General features: G+C 38.5%; 2 protein-coding genes across 2 annotated transcripts in view; one reads left to right on the top strand and one right to left on the bottom strand.

Moving 5' to 3' along the window:
* Positions 1–2,692: 2,692 nt before the first annotated feature.
* Positions 2,693–12,251, bottom strand: LOC135700181 (uncharacterized). The gene is made up of 2 exons (XM_065220600.1): positions 11,431–12,251; positions 2,693–2,789 (listed from the first exon to the last, which is right to left on the bottom strand). Exons 1-2 carry the CDS (start codon positions 12,249–12,251, stop codon positions 2,693–2,695), a joined length of 918 nt encoding a protein of 305 aa, XP_065076672.1.
* Positions 5,676–25,147, top strand: part of dyl (dusky-like) — a 110,722-nt gene continuing 91,250 nt past the window's right edge. The window contains exon 1 of the mRNA XM_065220652.1: positions 5,676–5,992. The gene's annotated coding sequence lies outside the window, so the exon portion shown is untranslated. The remainder of the gene's footprint in view (positions 5,993–25,147) is intronic.

Genomic DNA, 25,147 nt, shown 5'->3' with positions numbered 1-25,147 from the left:
TGGAGGCCATCGGTTCACGAAAAACTGTCAAATACCCTACAATATGGATATTTCCGGAAAGGGGATGACGTGTAGAGGCCGGGAATCGATGCCAGACGCCATTTTGTAATCCAATATGGTAACAATGGGTTCGAGAAAAACTGTCAAATACTCTAAAATATATCAAAGATCTAATGTCTCAGAGCATCTGAAAACAATGACGGGACCGAAAGGGCACAGACAAGGGTCCTCAATCATGTTTTTCTCTAAAGCGGAATTAACAGGAAGGTAATCTCCCTGGACATTATCGTGGCAACAAGAAAGGTTGGATGACCCGAGAATTATTTGAGGACTGGATAAACGACTGCTTCTCACCACAGTTGGAGGAGTTTTGCGCAGCCAAGAACATTAGCCTCAAGGCTTTGCTGCTCCTTGATAACGCTCCGTTGCATCCGCCCACCATGAGCAATCCCATAATGCTTCTATACATGCCTCCAAAGGTCACGTCTTTGATTCAACCTCGTGGCATCATCAAAAATTTCAAGCTGTCAAGAGAAACTACAGTGTTATTCTGGAAACAGCCGAGAATGAAGGCCTTTCACTAGCAGATACACGAAAGTAGTTCAGCATCAAGAATTGTTTCGACTGCTTGGATGTGATTCTAAAGGACATAAAACAAAGCACGTTGGTAAACTGCTTAAAGAAAATTCCTCCGTCGCATTTCGCGAATTCACAATGCAATGAAGAAGACAACGAGGATTTGCAGGTCATGTCCGAAATTCAACAAATTCACGGAAATTTTGGTGCGCCGGGGATAAGAAACACGGTGAAATCAACGAAATCATAAGAGAAGAACTAGCTGCAGCAGATAAAATTGTTAGCGAACTGGACCCATTTACAATGAATATGGAGTATATTTTCATACCACCACGGTAGAAATCGAGTTCAAAATAAATCAACTTTCCGAGTTCGAAAGCTTCTGCAGAACAGAGTGCAAAAATCCAAGATTTGCTAAGGGAAGTCGAAACGTTGCTATCATGCTCAATGATACGTTTTACACATTCTACAAATTAGGGGATGTTCATAAACTATGTAGACAGTTTAGGGGAGGTTGACAACTATCCACGGCCCATATAAATTTTAAATTTTTTGTATGGACAATTGTCCACGCAGGGGGAGGTGAGGGGGTCAAGAAACTGTCTACGTAGCTAATGAACAGCCTCATATATGCAACATGCTTGATAAGCATTATTCAGGAAAACTAATGCGAGGCAAGATTTTGAGCTCCAAAATACCCTAAAACATTAATTAGACAAATTCATAAACTACGTAGACAGTTTAGGAGGGGGGTTGGCAAAAACCAAGGTCCATAAAAATTTAAAAAAAATTGTATGGACAATTGTCTACGCAGGGGGAGGTGGGGTAAATAATCCCAAAAAACTTTCTGCGTAGTTAATGAACAGCCCCTTTCTAGTGGATTATCGCCAAACCTACCCCGTACACGGTCCACGTTAACCGTGCTGAACTGATACGAGGCTGTCCATAGCCACTAAATCTAAATCTAAATGTCCATTCGAAAGTCAATTGCCACCATTTTGGATCCCGAAATGGTGGCAGACATCGATTTTGGGCCAAGGGGTAGTCACTCTACACACTTATTTTGCGCCAAAATTTTTCTCAGTGTACCTCAGTGTGCCGCAGCTGTATCGGCAGTGCCAAGAACTCATTGAACTGACTTTTGTTTGCTTGTGAATAATGCCTTGTTTGGCAACCCGGTATTTTAACAGTTCTTGTTTTTGTTTTGATTTTCAATGTTTTCAAAAACATCCATCTTCGGCGGAAGACCGACCGAGGAAACGGATTTGCACCGAATTTGTCACCGCCCGAGTATCGTCCGTCTGAAAACTGGAAACCAACACCGGCCGGAACACACGTCGGACTGATGAAGGACGTACCGCTGACCCGAAACGGACCAGTCAACTTCATTCAACCGGCAAAGCAACAGGGTGCAGTGATGATGGTCTACGGACTCGATAACAACACAGCCAACACCGATAAGCTGTTCAATCTGTTCTTCCTGTATGGAAATGTCAGAATAAAGTTCCTAAAGACCAAAGAGGGTTTGGCCATGGTTTAGATGGGAGACGCCATCGCAGTCTAACCAGTCGAACGTACACCCTGCTGAACAATTCGATCAGCTTCAAGGTCTGCAGTGCCTCCAAGAACAATCACTTCCCAGGACAGCAAAAATCACACTCTCCTCTTCTTCAATATCCCACCCCTTTGACCACCAAGGACTGCCACCCGTCGCAAGTGCGAATGTTCCCGCTGAAATCGGAAAATTTCCTCCTCCGGATTGGTCGAGTTCCCGAGCGTAGCCCTGACGGTGAACGCCATCATGAAGTGCAACCACAGCGCGATCGATTACAAATGCACAAAATTCCCGTTCATTATGAAGCTGTGCTTCTCCTCCTCCAAGAAGATGACCGGTGCGTGGAGCAACGAGAACATCTAAAACACATTAGCTTTCTTTTTCTGAGAAAAGAAAGGATTTTCCTTTTCCTGTGTAGTTAATGTTCCTTCTGCTGGTCCGTCTCCTCTAAAATTCATAAAAAAAGACGGACCAGCAGCAGAATTGGAAGCAGCCGTGGAAGCTGCATCGCTAGTTCGTGTAGCCATGGCCGGAAACCTCGGTCAGGTCAAGATACCGCTGTCAGCTGTTCTTCGTCTGGAAGGAAATGTGAATGCGACTGCCGTCACGGGTGAAACGATTTTGAGAATCCATGGCGAGACTTGGTGGAGATTCACGGCTGTTTTGAAAATAATTTGATTATATTGTGGCAACATCAATAACAAATTTTGACACATGCACACTGTATAAGCGCAGAAAAAGTTCAGTGTTGCCAGTAACTTTAAAGAACATAAAAATTGTAACCATGGGTGCCAGACAGCGTCAATGACGACGCCCGGGTGTGCTAAAGTTTGATTTTGGCACACTGTGTAGAGTGACCATCCCCTTGTTTTGGGCCTATACACGTCATCACCATGGTTTACGTTAAAGCAAAGGCTGCCATCTTCAATTTCAAAATGGAGTCTGGCATCGATATCTGATCTCTACACGTCATTCTCTATCCAAAATCAATACCCATATTTTGGAATTCGACAGTTTTTATTGAGCCAATGCCCGCCAGCTTTGATTCCAAAATGGCAACTTGAATCGATATCCAGCTTCTGCACGTCCATGCTTGTCATGCACAGTTGTACACACCAACCGCTCATTTGCTAATAACTTTTCATTCAGTTGTTGACATTTGTTTTTCTTTAACGTAATTGATAGAATAGGATCATAGCTTACTATAGATATGCAAAGAGTAGGTAAATCTTAACAATTGAATCAACACCAATGAATTTTTACACTTAAAGTCCGAGATGTGCTTTGAGCATTTCTCACTTGATTTTTACAACACAAAAACAGATACAGTTTATTACTGGATTTAAAATCTACTTTTTCTTACGTACCTATAATAAGCTTAAACTTTATTCTATCTACTGCTTCAAACAGAACTATGTTTTATCAACTATGTGCAAAGTTATTAGCAAATGAGCGGTTCCTGACCAAAACTGTGTATGCCAAGCATGTGCACGTTATCTCCTCTCTGAAAATAGCCATATTTTACGGTATTTGACAGTTTTTCTTGAACCTATGGCCGCCATCTTGAATTCAAAAATTGCGTCTGGCATCGATTTCCAGCCTCTGCACGTCATCCCCTTTCCGGAAATACCCATATAGTAGGCTATAGGACATTTTTACTTGAATCGATAACCGCCATCCTGGATTTTAAAATGGCGTCCGAAATCGATCTACAGCCTCTCTACACGTCATCCCTATTCCGTTTCGTGTCCTCACATTGCACAGCAACATCATATATGGAAAAACTTTCCAGACATAACATATTAAGGAAGTTCATGTGCACACTAGCGCCGCATAATGAGAGAGTTTTTAAATAATATGACCACCATCCGAAAGGACTTGGTCACCTGAACAACTTTGCTGAAGACGGAAAAGTTCTATATGGCCTGGTTCTCGAAATACAGTTTATATAGGAAGTTCACATGCACACTAGCGCTGCGTAGGGAGAGAGTTCTGAACTAATATGAACACCATACAAAAGGACATGATCACCTGAACAACTTTGCTGAAGATAGTAAACTTTTATATGGCCAGGATTTTTAGATACAGCTTATGTAGCAAGCTCATATGCACACTTGCGCTGCGTAGTGAGTGAGTTCTGAACTAATATGGCCATCATCCGAAAGGACTTGATCAGTTAAACAACTTTGATCAAGACAGTAACAAGCCAGGATCACGAAATATTTTATGTTGACCTTATGATCCATATATTATAGCGCCCGTCATAAGTAACATACAAGTGAAACGCCTCTAGCGGCGTAGTTCCCAATTAAAGCTTAATCCAATGACACAGGCTTGTTGGTCTATCCCAGTAAAACAACTTTGTCGAAGACATTATAGCTCTATATACCGAAACAAATGAGATAATCCACCACAGCTCCTTTTAGTGAAAATCACATAAGCTTTGGGTATCCTTATTCGCGGATAGCTCGGCAATAAGGGATACCGGCAATAAGGAATCCGGCGATAATTCTGACTGGATCTTTCACTGGTGAGAGATATGTCTTACCAAACATTTTTACAGGTAGCGACTGTCATGCAATTACTCAATATATCAATCTCTTCACCCGCATTACTAATCCAACCTAGCAGGATCTGTTCCAAAACCATCAAAATTATGAAATCGCCCCCAATGCCGTTCGTTCATCGGTTACTCACTTGTCTGCGTCAATCAGCGCGAAAATACCCCACACACCGAATTGCAAAATACCTACTTCTTCTCTAACGTAACACCTCAGCCAATCAGCATCCGTGGCGAAATGTCGCACAATATCCGACGATCCAAGCGAATCATCTCCCCACCACCCCTCAGTCCTTTCGTCCACGAACAGCTACGGCTGGCTGAAAGTTACTCCTCAACCCGATGCGACCACCTTCCAGAAAACTTTCTCGCTCAACATTACACGATTTATCAGTGCACAAACATCGCCGTCGTCGTCGTCGTCAACATCATCATCATCATCATCATCCTCACCATCATCATCGGCGATCAACGATCCGATCCCGAAACCGGCACCTATTCGGGTTTGAGTCACTCACAACCACACGAAGTGGGGAGTTAAGACACCCGAGCCGAACACAACACGAACATGAAATGAAAGTGAAAATTCCACCCCCCTCAGCTTGCTGAGCATGAGCAGGCGCTGGAGTGGAGTGATGGAATTTCCGAGTGACCTTCGCGCTTCGGCAATGTGACGCGGTAGCCTAGTGAGTGGATGAGTCAGTAACCCACCCCGATCGAAGGAGATCCGTTTACGCAACCACACCGACACCGACCGATCGACCGATCGAGTGCTCGCGAGATCCGGCCCGGATGTTATGCGCTATGCTGTTGCTGCTGCAGCGAAGCGAAAGCAACCAAACCCGAGTGAGATTCCGGCTCACGGAGCCGACGCGAGCATAACCCGAGAGTGAAAGAAAAGAAAGTGGGAGAGCGAGCGAAGGCCCCCTGGCAGGCCGGGGCCAGACCAGACCAGTTAGCGGAACAAATCAACGTACACTTCATTTAGTTTGGAATTATTTTTTAACACTGTCGGTCGAGCTCTCGCAGAGCGCAGCAGTTTTCTGAACAAGTGCAATTCGAAGTCCGAAGCGGGTCCGAGACGGTTTCCTTTTGTGTATAGTCTTTTCGCTAAGAGCTTTTTTTTTAATTTTATTTTTTCCGGGGGAAAAACGGTTGTGACCGTACGTACGGCGAAACATTTTCGAGTCTAGTTCAGTAATCGAACAGATTGTGCCGAATTCGGGTGGATTTTTCTCAAATCTAAACGTGTCGCAGTTTTAGCCCCGGGCGGTAGTGTGCAATTCAAGTGATAATACTGTGTAAGTTTCTCCAAAAGTATCTAGTTTTAGTGAAGTGATTACTTTCAAAATATAGATGGTACAATGTTGGAAAATTTGGAATTAGTCGGAAATGTTTTGTGATATTTTGGAATGGTGGTATCCTGAGTTGGATGACACTTTACCAATGGACAAAATGTTTTAACAAATTCCAAACGGTGAAACTTCATTGAAAAACAAACTCGCAATCCGGAACTGGCTTCATCAATCACCCTGCAGGAACTTGACCACCTCAATATAGTGGTAACTGTGCACCACGAATGTACGACCAAGTCGAACATTAGGGAGCCTCGCATTAATTTTCTGATTTCTCTATTTACTTCTGCATCTCACGCGTTGGTTTGAGTGAAATTTTTCGAAAAAGGTGTGAATATTTTACTCTCGAAAGGCGCCAGGAAGTAGAGTAATCGAGCAAATCGACTGCCCTCTTCCCAAACGCCCCCTTTTGCTTCTGCGTTGCAATGGATACCCACATATCGATCGTTCGGGATACGTGTGAAGTGTTTTAATAGGAAAATAACAAATCAAGCAACAATTTTTCGAATCGAATGGAAAGAGCACGGTGGATAGATATGGTCCCGCAGGTGGATCATGTCCAAAAACGAAGAAGGAACGCGAAAATTGAAGTGAAGCGCAAGGTGAAAAACGGCAAATTTAGTTTTACGGTTTTCTACACTCTCCTTCAGCCGTGTGCAGCCGCTTCAACTATAGTGAGGAACCTGAATTATTTATAAGAGATTATCGAGCTTCTCTTGCTCGGCGGGCTTCTGATTACCGGTCGGTACTGGCCGTAGTGACCTATATATCTTCCGGCTGATTCAAGTGCAAGAAGAAACGAGCCATAGAGTTAACGTGCCTAGCGAAGCGCGTACGAAAGCACGTGTGTTTGTATCGGAGAAATTGACACCCCGTGTGGTGATACTGTGTGATTTTCGACCACGTGGTGACTGGTGGAAAGCGGACCGGAACCGGTCCTTGGAAACAGTAATTCACCGTCGGATTAAAATTCGGGAAGACAAAAAGGATTCCACTAACCGCAACTGTGACAGAGAGCGCGAGAGAGAGATTGAAAGACGCGGTGAAAGTGATTGCGCGCGCAGTTTATCGTTGGTGGTGGTCGTCATCATAATTAGCTGGCTACGACGTAGTGACACAAAAGTGGTGTGCGGAAGAAGCTATCCGAAGGGAAGAGTGAAAGTGAAGCGCAAACGAGAAAGACAGGACTGTGTGTTTGTGTGTTGCGAGAGATGGTCAGATTGAAGGAACAATGAAGCGAAGGAAAAAACACGGCGAAGGCAAAACGGACCCGGAGCGAACAAATATGCAAATTATGAAAGCAGAGTGGATGAGTACCCAGCATGAATATGAAATGATTTACAAGATGAATTATTGGGCACAATTTGTGAATGTAATGAGGTGTGGAGTTTGGATAAAGTTTGGCAAACAAACTTGTAATGAAGATGATTTTTTTTTGCATTAATGGGGAGTTGCGTGGGAGTGAATCTAATTTTGGATTAAGTGTTGCTGAGACTGTTAACATTATCTGCAACGTAGGGTAAGGTAGGGCAAGATGGGTCATCTACTTGATTTATTTATTTTTTTGATTGTCAACATCAACAGGCTCAATTTAGCCCCAATGCTGATTTGTAAAAGCATATCATCATTGAGGATGCATTGAACCTGTTGAGTTTGACGAATAGATAAATTAATAAATGTAATAGCTGACCCATCTTGTCCCGTGACCCATCTTGGCCTATCTTACCCTATATTTGAAAGCATTGCACAAGAGGTATTTTTGTTGTTGCGAGGGTCAAATGAGCAAATGTCTGCCTTGGAGCGACGAGTCGTTCTGATATCTGACAAGATATTACATAACGATTGTGCTTAAGAAAATAGTCAAGATTATGTTATAGATTTGTACTAAAGATATACAGATTCTGCAATAAATCACCACGAAACGTGGTAATAAGATTTTTTCAAATAATTGTAGCAAATGTACAGTCTGTTGTACGAACCACCATTATTTTTTTCATAGGAAGCAAATGAACAGAATGTAAGTGTTTCTTACATCCTGTGTATTTATTTCTAACGAAATGTACAGGAAATGTTACTAATATTAACCAGATTTAAAGATTAGGCTCATCGATAAAAAATTTCTGTTCTCAAATTTTTCTTAGAACAATGCGTTTTCTGGACAACACAAATGGATATTTTTGGTTGCTAGTGAAAAATTGGCAGAAAATGCTTTCCATCGTAATTTTTGGATGAGCCCAATATTGGAACACTTATGCCGATATTAAACACATTAACCCTATGCCATTTGCAAAATTTCGTGAAGCAATAAACGATTAACACTCCGATCACTCCGGTAAAATGTGTAACGGTAAACTTGCAATGCTTGAAAAATCATAGCACTGCCATTTATTGACGAACTTCAAATCTATTAGTACCACTTAAAATTAAAGATTTTAAAGATGTATTCAGCATCAATAGATTTAAAATCAATTGATACATTGCTGAGCAATGATTTTTCAAACATTAACAATTTGCCGGTACTAAGTTTACCGCGAGCATCGTGTTCGGAGTGTTGATCTGTTAACTGAGTTAGTAACTGAGCTGAATCCCAAGGCCCAGGGATACCAATCCATGGAATGCAGTTAGGGAACTAGGATTTCAGCCTCGATTTACACCTCAGTCAGGGAATAATACAGTGCGTGTCAGAACAATAGAACCAGTTAAATTCATACCGTCACTAAAACCGTTGTATCTCTTTTGTTTACCAATCAGACTTTATGAAATTATATTGAACAAACTAGCGGCGCATAGTTCTACAAAATGTCACACATTTTAATGACATACATCTGCGATTTGGGTGATTATGTAATATTGATGTTTATTCGGGGACATCCAATATTACTTAGTTCTAAAAATGTCCTAACTATTGGTTTACAAACAACAGGAATACTACGTCTTTAATGACAATGTACAACGTTAAGTAGTTAACGGTTAATAAAATTTAGGTTCACTGGACCATAATCACAGTTTCACAGAAGATAAAATCGGAAAAGTTCAAATAGTGGAAAATCCGTTAAACATTTTCTAAACGTTATGGTTCCAAGAATGTTCAAAAACTTTCATCAGATTAAGCATTTACTCATTATTATAATATTTTGCATAATCACTGCTTTAAAAATGTTGGCAATGAAGAATAATGAAGATGCGAATTATTGCACAATGCATCAATGAAATCTTGAGCTTGAAGTCTCACAACTTACCAAATATTCAGATTGTTGGAGCAGTTGTTTGAAAATCTCCAAATTAGCCTGCTTTGACTTAATGACTGACTGGGAGTGGCCGTTTAATCTCACTGTACGATTGTACGATTTTCCCCCGAAAACACTTTCCCCGAAAACTATTTCCCCGAAAGAACTAGTTCCCCGAAAGATACAATTTACACTGTACGATCTATTTAAATATGATCATAGAGTTTGTTACAACTTATCTATATGAAATTGTGAAAAATATCTCTGCTGAATATTGATAAACAGTACAAAGTCGTTTAACACCCTAGATAAATAATGAGAGAGAGAAGGATTAGTATTTTCCATTTAATTCCACTACTTTATTTGCTTATCCTTGACAGATACGCGTATTTCGTCTACAATGTGCAGACTTCTTCAGTGTCTTGTACTTATACTCGACTGAAGAAAAACATCGCATTTACCGAATATATATTAACACAGGTACATTTTCACTTAGAAACTAGGTAAACTTAAATTTAATTTTCTATAGGAACAGGTACTCCGCTGCTTACTCGTTGATGTGTCCTAGGTAGTAACTTGAAAAGCCATGTGTGTCCGTTTCCTTGATCCCTGTTGAGTAAAGTTGAATTACGTTGTTTGTTGATCTCGAGGCTTTCTGCAACATCCAATTTCCATGGTGTAGATACGGTTCGTAAAATCGTTATGTCCTCCGTCGATAGTTGGTGGTCCTCTGTGAATATGTGTTCTGCAACCTTTGATTTGAAATCATATGTTAGGCCCTTTTCTTCTTGCTTTTTGGCCTTATTAACCTCCGCTATATGTTCTTTAAATCTAGTTGCTAAAGTTCTCTTGGTTTGTCCTACATATACTTTGTTACAATGATTACAGCTTATTTTATATACACCTGCTTTACCTAAAACATTAACTGGGTCTTTAGTGGATCCTAACAATGATTTCAACTGGTTATGTCTACTGGTGAAAACTAAATCTAATCCGAATTGTTTTAACTGTGGTCTTAGTTTACAAGTAATATCTTGATCAAATGGAACGGACACTCGTTTCAATGGTTCAGGTGCTGTGGTGAGGGTTGTAAATAATCTCCTTTGTAGAATTCTCGCTTTTTTATCGATGATTGCCTGGATTGTGGTCTCCTTGTATCCGTTGAGTCTTGCTGTTTCGAAGATGTACTGTAATTCCTTAACCTTTCCTGTATCGCTGAGTGGAAGAGTCTGCATTCGGTGAATCATGTGGTGAAAGGCGGCCATTTTCTGCTGGAACGAATGGTTGGAAGTATAGGGGATAACTCTTTTGGTGCTTGTTGGTTTCCTGTAAATTTCGTATTCAAGCGAGGAAGATGATGACGATTCCCTGATGACTAGAAGATCGAGAAATGCGAGTTTCCCGTCTTTTTCTACCTCGTGAGTGAATTTGATATCCTTATGAATTCTGTTGATCTCATCTAAAATTTGTGGAAGGGCTTCTCGTTTAACTACGCTGAAGATATCGTCAACAAACCTCCACCAACGGTTTGGTAATAGTCCTTTCTCCTTCAGGATTGTCTCCAAGTTGGCCATGAAAAGTTCACACAAGAAGGGGGATAGGGGGTTTCCCATTGGGGCTCCTTTCGTCTGCTTGTAGAAGTTACCTCGGAAAGAGAAGTAGTTCTCTTCCATACAAAGGCGGGTCAGCTTAAGGTACGTCCGAACCTTGTTTCTCCATGCTGCATCCTCTCGTTGTGTTAATAGCCAGTCCTCCAAATGGTTGATCGCTTCCTTGACCGGTACGCTGGGAAAAAGAGCTGTGACGTCGAAAGATACCATAATCTCGTCCTCGTTGATGTCTCCTGAAGATTGTAGTTGCTGGGTGAACTCCTGGGTGTTACTAACTGCTTTACTCTGGAACTGATTCGGCATACTCTGGAACTCTTTGACTAGCCACTTCGCTAGTTTGTGGGTGGGGGAACCAACTGCAGACACGATCTCTCGCATTTCATTTCCTGGTTTGTGGACTTTGGGAAGACCTTTGATCCTGGGTAGAATGGGATTGGGTTCCCGTATACGACCTGCTCCATCTCCTAATATCGATTTGCACTCCTTCAGTGCTTTCTCCACGCGTTTCACTATGTTCTGTAAGGGGTCTACTCGAAGCTGTCTATACGGTCCGTTGTTAATCTTCGTTATCATTTGATTATCGTAATCGTCCTTGTCCATGATAACGACCGCGTTTCCCTTGTCTGCCTTTACGTAGTATACTGCTTTACTTTTTAGCTCCTTTACAATCCGAATTTCTTTTTCGTTGGCGCGTCCGTCCTGTCCGTCCTTGATTATGTTCGATGTGATAGTCCTAACCGTATTCTGTGATGTTGTTGGAAGCGTCTTGGTAATCGCTGTTTCTACGTCAATGATGATCTGCTCCACGTCTGGCTTGGTTGTAACCGCGTATCCTAGCCCCTTGTTGAGGTGTGTCAATTGTTCTTCCGTGAATGCGGTCGTCGATCGGTTGACAACCAACCCATCAATGGAGTGAACCCTCGGCGTCGTGGTGATGGTTGATGGGATCTGCTCACCCGTTCGGTGTGTCGTCCGTCTCCGTTGAGACTCCTGCCGTAGTCTGTTTAGCTTCCTATCCTGCAGCTTCCGCTTCCTATCCGATTCGCACTCCTCTGCTACCTTGGCCCTAGACAGAAACTCCTGGAATTTAATTGGATACTCCTTGGCCAATTTGAGATGTAGATAATAACATTCCAAAACCTTCATGTCCAGTTTGCTATATAGCCGTCTGATGCTATCCTTGATGAACTCTGCTTCCATCCTCTTTACTACGCTGGGTGGGGTGGGTGTCCGTACCTTAATCCTATGGCTTATAGGTATAACCTTATATTTTTGGCATTTCTTCAGAAATGCTACGTCCTTGTGAAGCGATGCGATGGTTTTCTTCAATCCGATGAATTTATTTGGCTCCGACGGCTTGGTTGCCATGATGAATCCTGATGAATGTGGGCGTCTTAGTGGAATACCTGTATAATGAGAGAGAGAAGGATTAGTATTTTCCATTTAATTCCACTACTTTATTTGCTTATCCTTGACAGATACGCGTATTTCGTCTACAATGTGCAGACTTCTTCAGTGTCTTGTACTTATACTCGACTGAAGAAAAACATCGCATTTACCGAATATATATTAACACAGGTACATTTTCACTTAGAAACTAGGTAAACTTAAATTTAATTTTCTATAGGAACAGGTACTCCGCTGCTTACTCGTTGATGTGTCCTAGGTAGTAACTTGAAAAGCCATGTGTGTCCGTTTCCTTGATCCCTGTTGAGTAAAGTTGAATTACGTTGTTTGTTGATCTCGAGGCTTTCTGCAACATCCAATTTCCATGGTGTAGATACGGTTCGTAAAATCGTTATGTCCTCCGTCGATAGTTGGTGGTCCTCTGTGAATATGTGTTCTGCAACCTTTGATTTGAAATCATATGTTAGGCCCTTTTCTTCTTGCTTTTTGGCCTTATTAACCTCCGCTATATGTTCTTTAAATCTAGTTGCTAAAGTTCTCTTGGTTTGTCCTACATATACTTTGTTACAATGATTACAGCTTATTTTATATACACCTGCTTTACCTAAAACATTAACTGGGTCTTTAGTGGATCCTAACAATGATTTCAACTGGTTATGTCTACTGGTGAAAACTAAATCTAATCCGAATTGTTTTAACTGTGGTCTTAGTTTACAAGTAATATCTTGATCAAATGGAACGGACACTCGTTTCAATGGTTCAGGTGCTGTGGTGAGGGTTGTAAATAATCTCCTTTGTAGAATTCTCGCTTTTTTATCGATGATTGCCTGGATTGCCTTTACTCAACAGGGATCAAGGAAACGGACACACATGGCTTTTCAAGTTACTACCTAGGACACATCAACGAGTAAGCAGCGGAGTACCTGTTCCTATAGAAAATTAAATTTAAGTTTACCTAGTTTCTAAGTGAAAATGTACCTGTGTTAATATATATTCGGTAAATGCGATGTTTTTCTTCAGTCGAGTATAAGTACAAGACACTGAAGAAGTCTGCACATTGTAGACGAAATACGCGTATCTGTCAAGGATAAGCAAATAAAGTAGTGGAATTAAATGGAAAATACTAATCCTTCTCTCTCTCATTATACAGGTATTCCACTAAGACGCCCACATTCATCAGGACCCTAGATAAAGTTTGTGGTTATGATTTGTTATGACATTTGGCAACGGCCTTTCGTTAAAAGCTTGCATTCGTATTTGTTTGACCAGTGTGTAAAGTGTACGAAGAAAGTGGTTCCTATCCAATAATTTCATAATGAAGACTTCGCTAGAAAAACTTTGTAAAATACGCGAAACTGAATTTTTGTTAGAGCCTTGCGGACCAGCATATTCATGGCCAAAATACATAATGAAAATAATCATGTCCGATATATTTACATACCGTGAGCGTGTGAAACTCACAACTTTTTTCTATGTTAATGGCCTACGAGATCCTGTAGAATGGTTAAAATTTGTTATTGGCATTAAAGGCATTGCATTCCGGCGATATGATAGGAAAATAGTGTATTTGTACAATTATAGCTCCAATGAAAATGTGCAAAGAACATACTTTTCGTATTGTATGTCTCACAAGCAATATGAGTTGTTGAATGGAAATGTTAAACGGTAAGAAACGCAAAATGAGCATATCAGGAAAAAAAATATGTTAATACGCCTTTTAATTAATCGTAAACGAAATAAAGAAATGGTTTATCAAATTGATATCTGATTGTAATGACCAAGCTTTGATAAAAAAGAAGGAAGAATTGTGTCAGTTTTGTAAAATATTTGGTTGGTTAACTACTTGTATCGAACAGTACCACAATACACATATCAATGTGTGTCAAATTAAGACAATAGTTTAACTTTCGATAAAACTACATGTATAGCTCAAACACTTCTGAAATCGGTGTATGGTGTTTTCTTCGTGCTCCATATAATTTTGGATTCACCCTATAAGGAGTCGCCAAGTGACTATAGTATGGGGACGCATGGTATCTTTTATTTATTAGTATGGAGTTTTTTTTTAACGTTCGTACCTATCCAACATACACACACACATTATATGTAATAAGCTCTATGGAACATATGAAATTATACGTCAAAGAATGCACTAAGATAAAAAGAAGGAAAATTTCTTGCAACAAACAAAATTTTCCCTTCTGTGTATCACAGCTCGTTCTTTAACGTTTTTAGGAATAAATATCTTACTAATTTATCAAAGTGATACCTAATCGTAATCAAATTAAAAAACGAGCCGTTAGGGGCCACACATGAATTATGTCACGCGAAATTGAGGCAAAATTAACCAATCATAGATTTCTACACGTTCCTCCTCCCTTAGGACGTGACATAATTTGTACATCACCCTCCTTATACAAAGAAGAAAAATGTTTGTTTGTTTCAAGAATTTTCCTTTCTTTGTATTACGGCTCGTTCTTCAATAATATGTATTACAATGAGATATCATTTTGATACATTAGTTAGATATTTATTCTTCAAAACAATAAAGAACGAGCTGTGATACAAAGAAGGGAAAAATTTGCTTGTCGCAAGAACTTTTCCTTCTTTGAATCATAGTTCATTATTTGACGTATAATTTGGTATGATCCATGGAGCTAATTTCATACAATGTTGTGTGTTGGATAGGTACAAACGTTAAAAAAGCTCCATTCAAACAAAGAAAAGATATCATGCGTCCCCATGACATGTACATATTAGTCACATGGCAACTCCTTATAGGGTGAATCTAAAATTGTATGGAGCACGAAGAAATCAATGTGTGTTGAATAAAGACAATAGTTTGACTTTCGTTAAAACTACATGTAAATGTCAAAAGCTCCTGAAATAGGATTACACCAATTACACCGATTTCAAGAGCTTGACCTTTACATTTTGTTTTAACGGAAGTCAAACTATTGTCTTTACAATTAGTTAACCAGCGAATTCGGGGAAATGGTACATTCGGGGATATTATTCTCAGGGAACTGTTCCATTCGGGGAATTATATTTAAGGGAAATGTTTTTCGAGGAAAAGTTACATTCAGGGAAATAACTTTCGGGGAAAGTGTTTTCAGGGGACTGGTTTTGGGGGAAAAGTCGTACAATCAAAGGATTGTTAGAGCGAGATCTTTGCTATTTTGAAGATCGAGTATGTGTATCCCTACAAAGATCACGGCAGGGAAATTTTGTTATCTAACCTTATAACATTATACATTATTGTATAATTAGGATGATTATGGTTTTGATACAACGTCTTGTTATGTTTCGTAATAATTAAATTTAATTTCATATAAATCAGTGTAATCATGCTTTTCAATACACTTGGATTTACCTGAATGAAGGTTAAACAAAGTGAATCAATATAATATAAATCAAAAGATGTTCCGTTATCGAAGAAACTTAAATAGGATCAATGGATGGACCAATAATTAAAGAAAGTAAAAATCTTCCTTCACAGAAAGCTGAAAATAAACATACATAATTAATCAATTAATCCAGGCTGTACGAAGACTGAAAAATGTGAATCTAAAGGAAATTCCATTTTTAGGGAGTAACATAACAAAATTTTGATCATTAAGAATTTAATTACATTTTGAAAAATGTGTTAAATTCTAGACTCTTAACCAAATCAAAAATGTACGTCGTACCAAAACGATTAATAATCAGTAAACGAGTTAAATAAGGAATTATAGTCTAATATATCGCTTGTTATCTTGACTAAATACCGAGTTGAAGCTTTTCGTTGAGCATTGATGAAATGTTTACATGTCCCTGTAAAAAAAATTGAAATTTATATGACCTTCTTCAGAATTGTCATTCTGAAAGTTCATCAAACATATGAATTTCTAGCATACGTCAAATGTTTATAGTCAGTAAACACGCGCGTTTTAAATCTGGAGTAATATTTGGGGGTAAGATTTAAATTTTCAGTTACAGTACAAAATCTTCATAAAAACAGGCAAAAACGTGAATATATCCTGGTAGAATGTGTCTGTAACATTTCTTGAATGTCAACAATAAACAGTACATAGTTGAGGCCGAAATTTGGCATAGTTTTTACGATGCTAATTTGTGGAAAATAAATATCTATGTCGTAAATGCCGTGATGGTATGTAAAAGTTCAATTAATACAACTACTCACCAACACGTTTTGAGTTACTCAAAACTTATTACTGTTGATAAATTATTTTAGGAAATCAAACGCATTTTACAAACCTACAAAAAAAAATAGGGGTTGTTTTTTTTTTTTTTTTTTGATATAGTGCAAATTGGTCAAAACGGTTGTAACGTCACGTAGAATGTGTCTATAGCATATGAGTGCAACTTTGTTTACGGATGATTCAGCTCAACACTTCCTACTTAAAACAGTTGCCATACAAAATCTACATAGAAAATCTTTTTTTTTTAATTAGTTCGTTTATTTACTAGGCTCAGTCGTGTGTGACACTTTGCGGAGCCAAAAATCAGTTATGTTTGAATTTACATTTTAAACAGCAGTAGTTCTAGGTTAGTATTGGGTACCATATACTCGGACGGTTGACCAAATCCTGACTGGGCACGAATTTCAAATCTATTAGCGCCACTTAAAGATTTATTCGGTATCATAAGGCTTAAAATTTATCGATGAGTAATGATTTTCCAAACATTGCCAATTTGTCGTTACACATTGTATCGGAGGTATCGTGTTCGGAGTGTGAACAAATTGATGAAATACTTTCTCTTGATATCTATTATCAAAATTTTTTTCGTATTTCAGAGCAACTATTAGCCAAATTTGAGTGCTCTAGGACTTTGTTTACCCCCTGACGAATATAGGTTAAGGTATTACCGAAGCCGACATTTCCCCTATTTGTTTGACATTTGATAATTTCGCCATTGAGGCTTTTTATAGTCTCTTTAACTCTCTTGAGTCATTCGTGACTTATCCGGGGATGAGATGTATTCTCGCCGCCCACAGTGTCTTCTATGGGGCCTCATAGCCTAGTATTTAAAGGCACGGTATTATCAAGCCGGAGGCGGCGGGTTCGATTCCCGGACCGGTCGAGGGAATCTTTCGGGTTGGAAATTTTCTCGACTTCCCTGGGCATAGAGTATCATTTTATTTGCCACACAATATACAAAATTCATGCAGGGTATTGCAGTCGAAAGCTCTCAGTTAATAACTGTGGAAGTGCATTGAAAACACTAAGTTGAGAGCACGCAAATAGCTGATATGCTTGAAATGCGAATAAGAAGAAAGAAGAAGTCTTCTGTGAACTTTTTCATGCTTGAAATGCGAATAAGAAGAAAGAAGAAGTCTTCTGTGAACTTTTTCAGCTTCAAAAGCTCCTTCTTTCGGCTGTTTTTAAAATTACGTTGGTTCTCAAATTATTGGTTACGTTGCGTTGCGTGTGTAACGGAGTTATTCGTAGATTGCATACTGGCAACTGTCATGTATCAATTTTAACGTTCTTATTCTGATTGTTTAAGGAAAACTATTTGGGAGTGAATAGTTCTCCAATCAAAGTTCAGAACAGGAAAAGCATGCCGGCCACGCCCATATTCTCCGTTACGGGGAAAGGAAGGATATTGTTGATGTAACATCTACTTAACGGGAGGTCAACGACTCACCGACGCCCCCACAGATGTTACGGAGTTGGATAGTTTGGTAGGAGATGGGTCAGGATTCGCTCATAGTAATTGCTTTGTTCTCGAAGAGCTTGGGAGTAAACCCACGATCTTCTACTGAGTAAGCAAAACCGGCAGCCGCCAAGCTCCTAAATTTAAATACTGTTTAAAATAAAATTAAACAAACAAAAAGGAACCGTACCACCCGAATGATCCAATTTACTCCAGCCATGTGTGATAAAAACACTGATGCACTTTGAGGGGCCACTTGGCCAGTTCTGAGGACTACTCCAACGATGGTTAAAAAAAACTGAAACAACAATCACTCGCGATGCCTCAAATTTCTGTTCCGGGAGCACAAGCGAAGAAAAAAAACAAACAACGCAGCTCCGGTGGTTCTCAAATTATTGGTATAGATAAACTAACTTTTTTTAATTTAGAAAGTAAAGACACATGTTCTTGAACAAAGTTGTAGCTGAGATGATTTCAAGCGACTATGCTGAAGAAACATTTTGTCTATCTCTTAACGTTATCATTTTTCAAATTGCTCCTAAATATATTAAGAAACACCTAAAGTCAAATAAGAAAAATGGCTCCTAAATGAGAATCTTTAAGAAATTGAAAAAAACATTGATTCTGAAAAGTAGCTTGAATTCATCTCAGCTACAACTTTGCTTAAGAACATGTGTCTTTATTTTCTAAAATTAAAAAGTTTGTTTTTTATATCAATTATTTTAGGACGACCCTAATTACAGAAATGGCCAAAAGAAGAACCTTTTCATGCTGAAAAAGTGCATAGAACACACTAATCCTCTAAATCTTAAGACGAAAGCAAGGACTTTTATCTTGTTAAACTTCCATCTTTTATCATTTAAATCAATTTAAGTTTCTCGACATAAGTGACTATTTTAACATAAAAATCATCCAAATGTGACTTGCACGGAAAAATAAAAAAGTTAGAGCAGAAAAACTGAACTTTTCAGTACCACCTCAAATCCATTCAGAAAAATTGCACTAAAATGAGAACGGTAGGAGATAGATAAAATATTTCTTTGGCAACGAAGTTTAGAATAATCTCCGCTACAAATTTGCACAAGAACATGCGTTTTTATTTTCATAAATAAAAAGTTAGTTTTGCTTTAACAAAATTTGAGGTCCACCCTTATTTTTAAAACGACCAAAAGAAGAAGTTTTTTAAGCTAAAAAAGTTCACACCTCTTAAACTTAAGATAAATGCACTAGGACTATTGTCTGCTGAATTCCCATCCTGGACCTATGTGCATTGTGTAAATTTCAAAGGAAACTGTTTTGCATCAGCTGGATCCGAAAATTGAGCATTCTTTGGAAGTAAAGGGAAATACAAATGCTTCCTAATGTTTCATAAAAAGAAAGACACATGGTTTCGATAGAGGTATTTCAAACTGGATTCACACATTGTTAATACATGATATTATAGGCTCAATTCAAGCTGAAAATTGCATTAGGTACTCAGTAACATTAACAGATTATCTTCGTCAACTTTCTCTTTGAATCCCCACGGCCATATGGAAACATTCTTAGGTATTTTCAGCACACATATCGATAAAAGAAGCTTTTATCTAGCATCCAATACGACAAACACAACAAGATACGGTTATGTACTCAACCTATTAACGAAAGAGAAAGTCAACGAAGAGAATCGATCAATGTTACTTAGGACCTTATGCAATGTTCAGTTTAAATTATGTTCTTCACAGATGGTTAAAAAAATGACAATTCAACAGGATAATTTGCCCTGGGGATAAGTGCAGGGTGCCCAGTGTACTGGGAAATTAGAAAAAAAAAATGTGAATTCGAAGTCACCGGGGAAAACCGAGAATTTCGTTATCATATCGGGAAAAAAAATCGTACTTCGTCCTCTGTTTGCAAAAAAAAAATAAGATTTTGGACCTTGAAAATATATTAAGATCCTTGTACTGGACTAGATTTTCAAGATACACTGAGTTTAAAGAACTATTATGAGAATTTTAGGATTTTTTCCAAAGAAATTTTAATCGAATTTTTGAATGAAATGACACCAAGGTAGTTCAGAAAAAATGTCATGTGGCAGCACTGCCCAAGGTGCGGCCCACGGCCAAACGTGGTCCCTGGATCTCATCAATGATGTAACTCCAGTCAAATTTTGTTAATCATTATGAGTTTTATCCCAGAATGAATGAAGAATCAACAAAATGCAGCTTGAAACATGTTCATCGATCGAAGATACAGCTATTTAAAAAAGCAGTATTAGAAAGGTTGGGCAGGCCTGTCCTAGAGAGTTTTGAGATGAACTCCTAGAGAGTTTTGATTTGGACTCCAAGTCAATTGTGTGGTTTCAGAGTATTTTTTTGATTAGCTCTGTGGAAAATTCTATGGTGATTGTGAAGAGAATTTCAGGATCCACGGGAATCCAATGTTGATGGTACAATTCCAATGGAATTCTGCAACGAATTTTTCGGAAATTCTGACGATAATTACAAGGGCATCTAGAAAAGAAGTTCTAGATAATTTTAAGGAGAAATCCAAGGGAATTATCAGAGAATTCTAGACGAAAAAAAAAGTTTCAAGTAGTTTAAAGTTTTAGGAGAATCTAAGGACAAAATTCATGATTTTGTTGGAGTATTCTGCAGAGAATTTCTGGACTGATATAGGAAATTCCCAAGGGACTCCCAGAGAGAACTCCAAATTTATTTTAGAATAATTCTGTGAAGGGAATTCTTGAGAACAATCAAATAAAATTGTCTAAAGTTTTTAGCAAGGTGCCTTCCGTTCATTTTGGCAAAAAAAAGTTTTATAAAATTATGCAATAATGAGATATTATGATAATGTTTTGTTTGTGTAAACATCAAGACAAGATTGTGAAGTTTGTGTTTTTTTTAATGCAGAAGGCATTCTACACATATTAAATTTTGTAGTGCTCAGTACATAAAAAATTTAAATCTTGCTGAATGCAGGTTTTTGGAAATTTTCATATGGTCTTACAATTATTACTGCAGTCTTAAAAAATTTATATTGCTTCGAATACAAATCAAACTCCATGAAAAAATAAAAAAATCACAGTCAAATACCAATGAAATTACGCCTTCTTAACACCTCTCCTCCATTAATGTTCCCATAGAAGTCACTCTGAAAATGTATAACAACTATTAACAGCTATTACCCCCGAGTAAATTCTTTCCCCATGTTGCTCTCTGTCTACAAACATCTCTCGAATAACCCAATCTCCCACTTCCTCTTCTTCAAAGTTGGGGAAAAAACACAGCAAGCCGTAAATTTAAAGCTCCCGGTTTTTGCTTCACTTCTTCAACATCGACATGTTGTTTATCTTCCAAGCCAGCCATCCAGCCAGCGCAACGGTCTCCACGGTGGCAGTAACCGGAAAACAATGACCAAAGTGCCAAAATTACCCACCGCAATTGCGCAATGAAACTATCCAAGACAGACATGACCTGCTCAGGTTGAGTTGCGAAATGGCAACAACAAAAATCACACCATCAGCAGTAGCTACCAGCCGTAGATAATTCACGTACATCGGCCTTTTTCCTGCTACATATCAAGCCATATATAACACGCTAAATGTGCGATGGTGAGTCGTGGAGTAATTTGCCCAAATTATCCCGTCTTGTTCGCCATTCTTGTTCGGTTGTCGGGTTGTACCTACGTACCCGACACAACCGACTGAGGTATCTGACACGACGGTGGGAGGGAGAGGGGATTGTTTTGGACTGCAGCGCACCGAAAGAACCGAAATAATGGCCTCCGGAAAGTCGGACAATACCGGATCATCAATCGATGCCAGACACGCTTTGATCCGGCACGCGTGTAGCACATAATGGACGGCTTTGGCATAGATGTGCTGAATGAAATTCTTTGATGATCTTATTTGAACATAATTGGAAAAAAAATTAGACCATTGGCCGATGAATGGAATAGCCCGAACTCATGTAGGAAGTTTTTTTTTTTAAGTGGACATGAATTCTTATGGGTAGAAGAGAAGTTGGTAATGAATCGCTTGTTTAATGTTTTTCTTTTCTTATTAAGTAGCTTTAACTGATAATTTTTAAATTGGTGAAATTTCCAAAACCCAAGTTCGATTGATTTGTGGCATTTAGAGTTAAAAATTAACTCATAGGGTGATCAATAATAATTTTTTTGATTCTTTATTAATATGATTTATTGCCGTTGGCTAGTTCATCACAGCTCGATAGGAACTGAAAGCTCCTAAAAATATATTTTTTATAAAACTTTATAAACCAAAATGATATAAATATTACAATCTTCAAACTTAAAAAAATTAAAACCTCAATCAATCAATCCAATGGAATTCTTCATGATAAGCTTTTGGAGCGGAATGATTAGGTTATATTGCACTTTAAGCTGTGGACTAGTTTGTATCATATGGGATGAAAAATTTCATTTAATGTCCTTTAAATGTTGACGTTTCAAATCCAATAAGAAATTACAGTGGCATTTTTACGAATATTGGGATATTTTGACATTTCAAATGCGGTTAAGGACGTTACAAGTAATTCTCTCTTTGAGGGCCATACTAGGCGTCATCATATTGTTTTGGTATTTCAAAGCAATTGTGGCGTTTAAATGCCATTAGGTCGGCTATAAGTTCAAGTATATTTATTCTACATGCGCTTAGGCCATTTTTGCCATTTGCGTTTAAAAAAGCAATTTTGTCCTGTTAAATGACATATTGGTGTTTTCAATACTTTGTGGTAAAAATGCCCATTCCAGGTGACGCGACACGCAGATTTTCGGACCGTGATCACTTTACCTTGTTTCTAAACAATAGTCAGAACTGTAGTCACTAATAAATGCTACTAGATGTAAAACACTGCGTGACGTGACAATGTGACCTAATAATAGAATTTCTTCAACTTTAACCCTATTTTGATTGGAATTTTCTACTAAATGAAATTGTTTTGATATTACTAAGATTATTTAAAAGAAAAAAAGTATCTCAAGCTTTGACTGAAGTGAACCTCAATTGAAAGAAACAACAACACAGATATTTGGAGAGTTTTTAGGCAGCTTAAGGCGATTTAAAACCTATATTGATGGTTTTAGGGAATTTTGGTTGTTCGAAGCCTTCTTTTGATGCATTTCCTAATCTATGTTGGCAATTTCTCCGTTTAAGGTGATACTCTAAGGAAGCCTTAGCGTGAAACTTCAAATGCACAAATGTCAACTTCCACAAAACATACACATTTGAAATTGCTACTCTCTGTTTGTAGGGTTATTTTGGAGGTATTAAGGGGGTTTGAAGTTTTGAACCTGATTTGACAGTTTTAAAAGCCATTTAAGGGTCATTTAATTCCCTTTCATATCCCTCCTTAGATATCCCCAGATTGACTTCTGGTATTCCTTTTAAAATACTCCTGAAATGATTATGATTATATTTTTCGGTTATTTCCGTAGTTTATGAATCAAAATCTTCAACTCCCTCTTAAACTGTGCAAATGCAAGAAAACTTTTTTAACATACAAAAAATCAAAGTATGTATTAAGATCCATTTCTCCAGAAAACTCCCTAGACTTCCTTATTGACTTCCCTCATGATACCTACAGAAATTTGCCTAGATTTGTTTCTGGAAGCCAATTGAATTATTAATTTTATATTCTTTTAAAAACGCCCTGAAATTTTCATAGATATGGCATTTTTGCTCTTTCCTAAAATTCCATTTGGAAAACTTTTGTTCCGAAACCAGGAGAGCTGAGTGACATATACCAATCGACTCAGTTAGACGAGATTGGTTAACATTTATTTGGAAAGGGTATTTCTCATCAACCAGTGCAGCAAATAGCTAATGAATATTTGTGGGATCGGTTGACTGACTCAGTAGATATGGCCGGAGTATGTTCCAATGAGTAAGTGTCTTGTAACTTTAAAACTTGTAAAACGACCTGAAACTTGCCAAACACAAGGTCAATGGTGGTCAAACTGAGTACCCAGGACCACATTTACCACACCTGGATATATTCCGGTTGCCCCCGAGGGTTACATGTATATATGTTAAATATGTATATAAATGATACCACTCATTGTTGCAGGGCACAACCATTAGACAGTGGACTGTCCACCACGTATGACTTGATCAAGTACGATACCTGGTTGTATTCAATTTACCATTTACGGAGGGCGGACCCATAAGCAAAGACACTTACGCGTGATCCACGGGAGCAAGAAGAATCTCCTTCAAATGATAAAAATGTTCCAACCCGATAAAGAACCAGCCTTACGAGCGGATGTTCCAATGAGTGGGGAGAAGAGCCTACCTTCAATTCACGAAATGTTAACAACAGGAAGTTGGTAATAAGGAAGGGACCAGTTCCTGACATTGGCCAAAACACATCAAATCACATGATAATGCGAAAACTAATTCAATAATAGTCATATCAAGTGCTCACGACCGCTTTGGTCACATCCGGACATGTTCTGAGTGCCCTCGGGGAAGCGAATAATTTGTAATTTTGACAAAAAATTTCAAACCCCATGAGAATTCAAAAAGAAGCTCAATGGTAGTCACATAAAGTATCCAGAACCACTTTAATTACATCCGGACTATTTTTGACACGATGTGTCATTTGATAATTAAAGATCATGAACGGTCATATTCAGTGCTATCGTGGTTCCCTTAATTAAAAGTAGGGTGCGGGATGGACTGATGCAAAATTTGAAATTTTTGCTCCACAGTGTTCAAACCGTTTAAAATCGGGTTCTGATTAGCCTCCGAAAGTTTAAACTCATTTGATAAGAAACTGACTTGGCACAAACCATTTGAAGTTTATATGGAAATTACTATGGGAAAACCAGACTTTTTGTTCATTGTCTTCTAGCCTTTTTTCCATATTGTACTGTTAACAAGTTCTATTGCTATTCTAATGGGAATTTTTATCAGCTACAACTTTGCAGAAAATCGTTTTTCAGCCAAATGTCAAATTAAATAGTTATTAATTTGCTAATTTCAAATAACAGACTGTAGTGGTAATTTTTAAACGATAGATGGAGTAGATGAAAGCATAGAGTTGATAGTTCCGTTAGAGTACGGCAGTGTGAAGATTGTATATAGATATTAGAATAGCGAACTAGGACAACTTTTAAGGAAGGTACAAATCGGTTTTTTCATCTCTCTTTACCAAACTCCCCCTTTGGAGAGGGATGGTGAGGGGTGTTCCCCC

Source organism: Ochlerotatus camptorhynchus, unplaced genomic scaffold (genome assembly GCF_037179485.1).
Source record: "Ochlerotatus camptorhynchus isolate MF236.1 unplaced genomic scaffold, CSIRO-AGI_Acam_v1.1 ptg000130l, whole genome shotgun sequence".
Taxonomy (NCBI): Eukaryota; Metazoa; Arthropoda; class Insecta; order Diptera; family Culicidae; genus Ochlerotatus; species Ochlerotatus camptorhynchus.
This window is presented reverse-complemented; position numbering and strand designations above follow the sequence as displayed.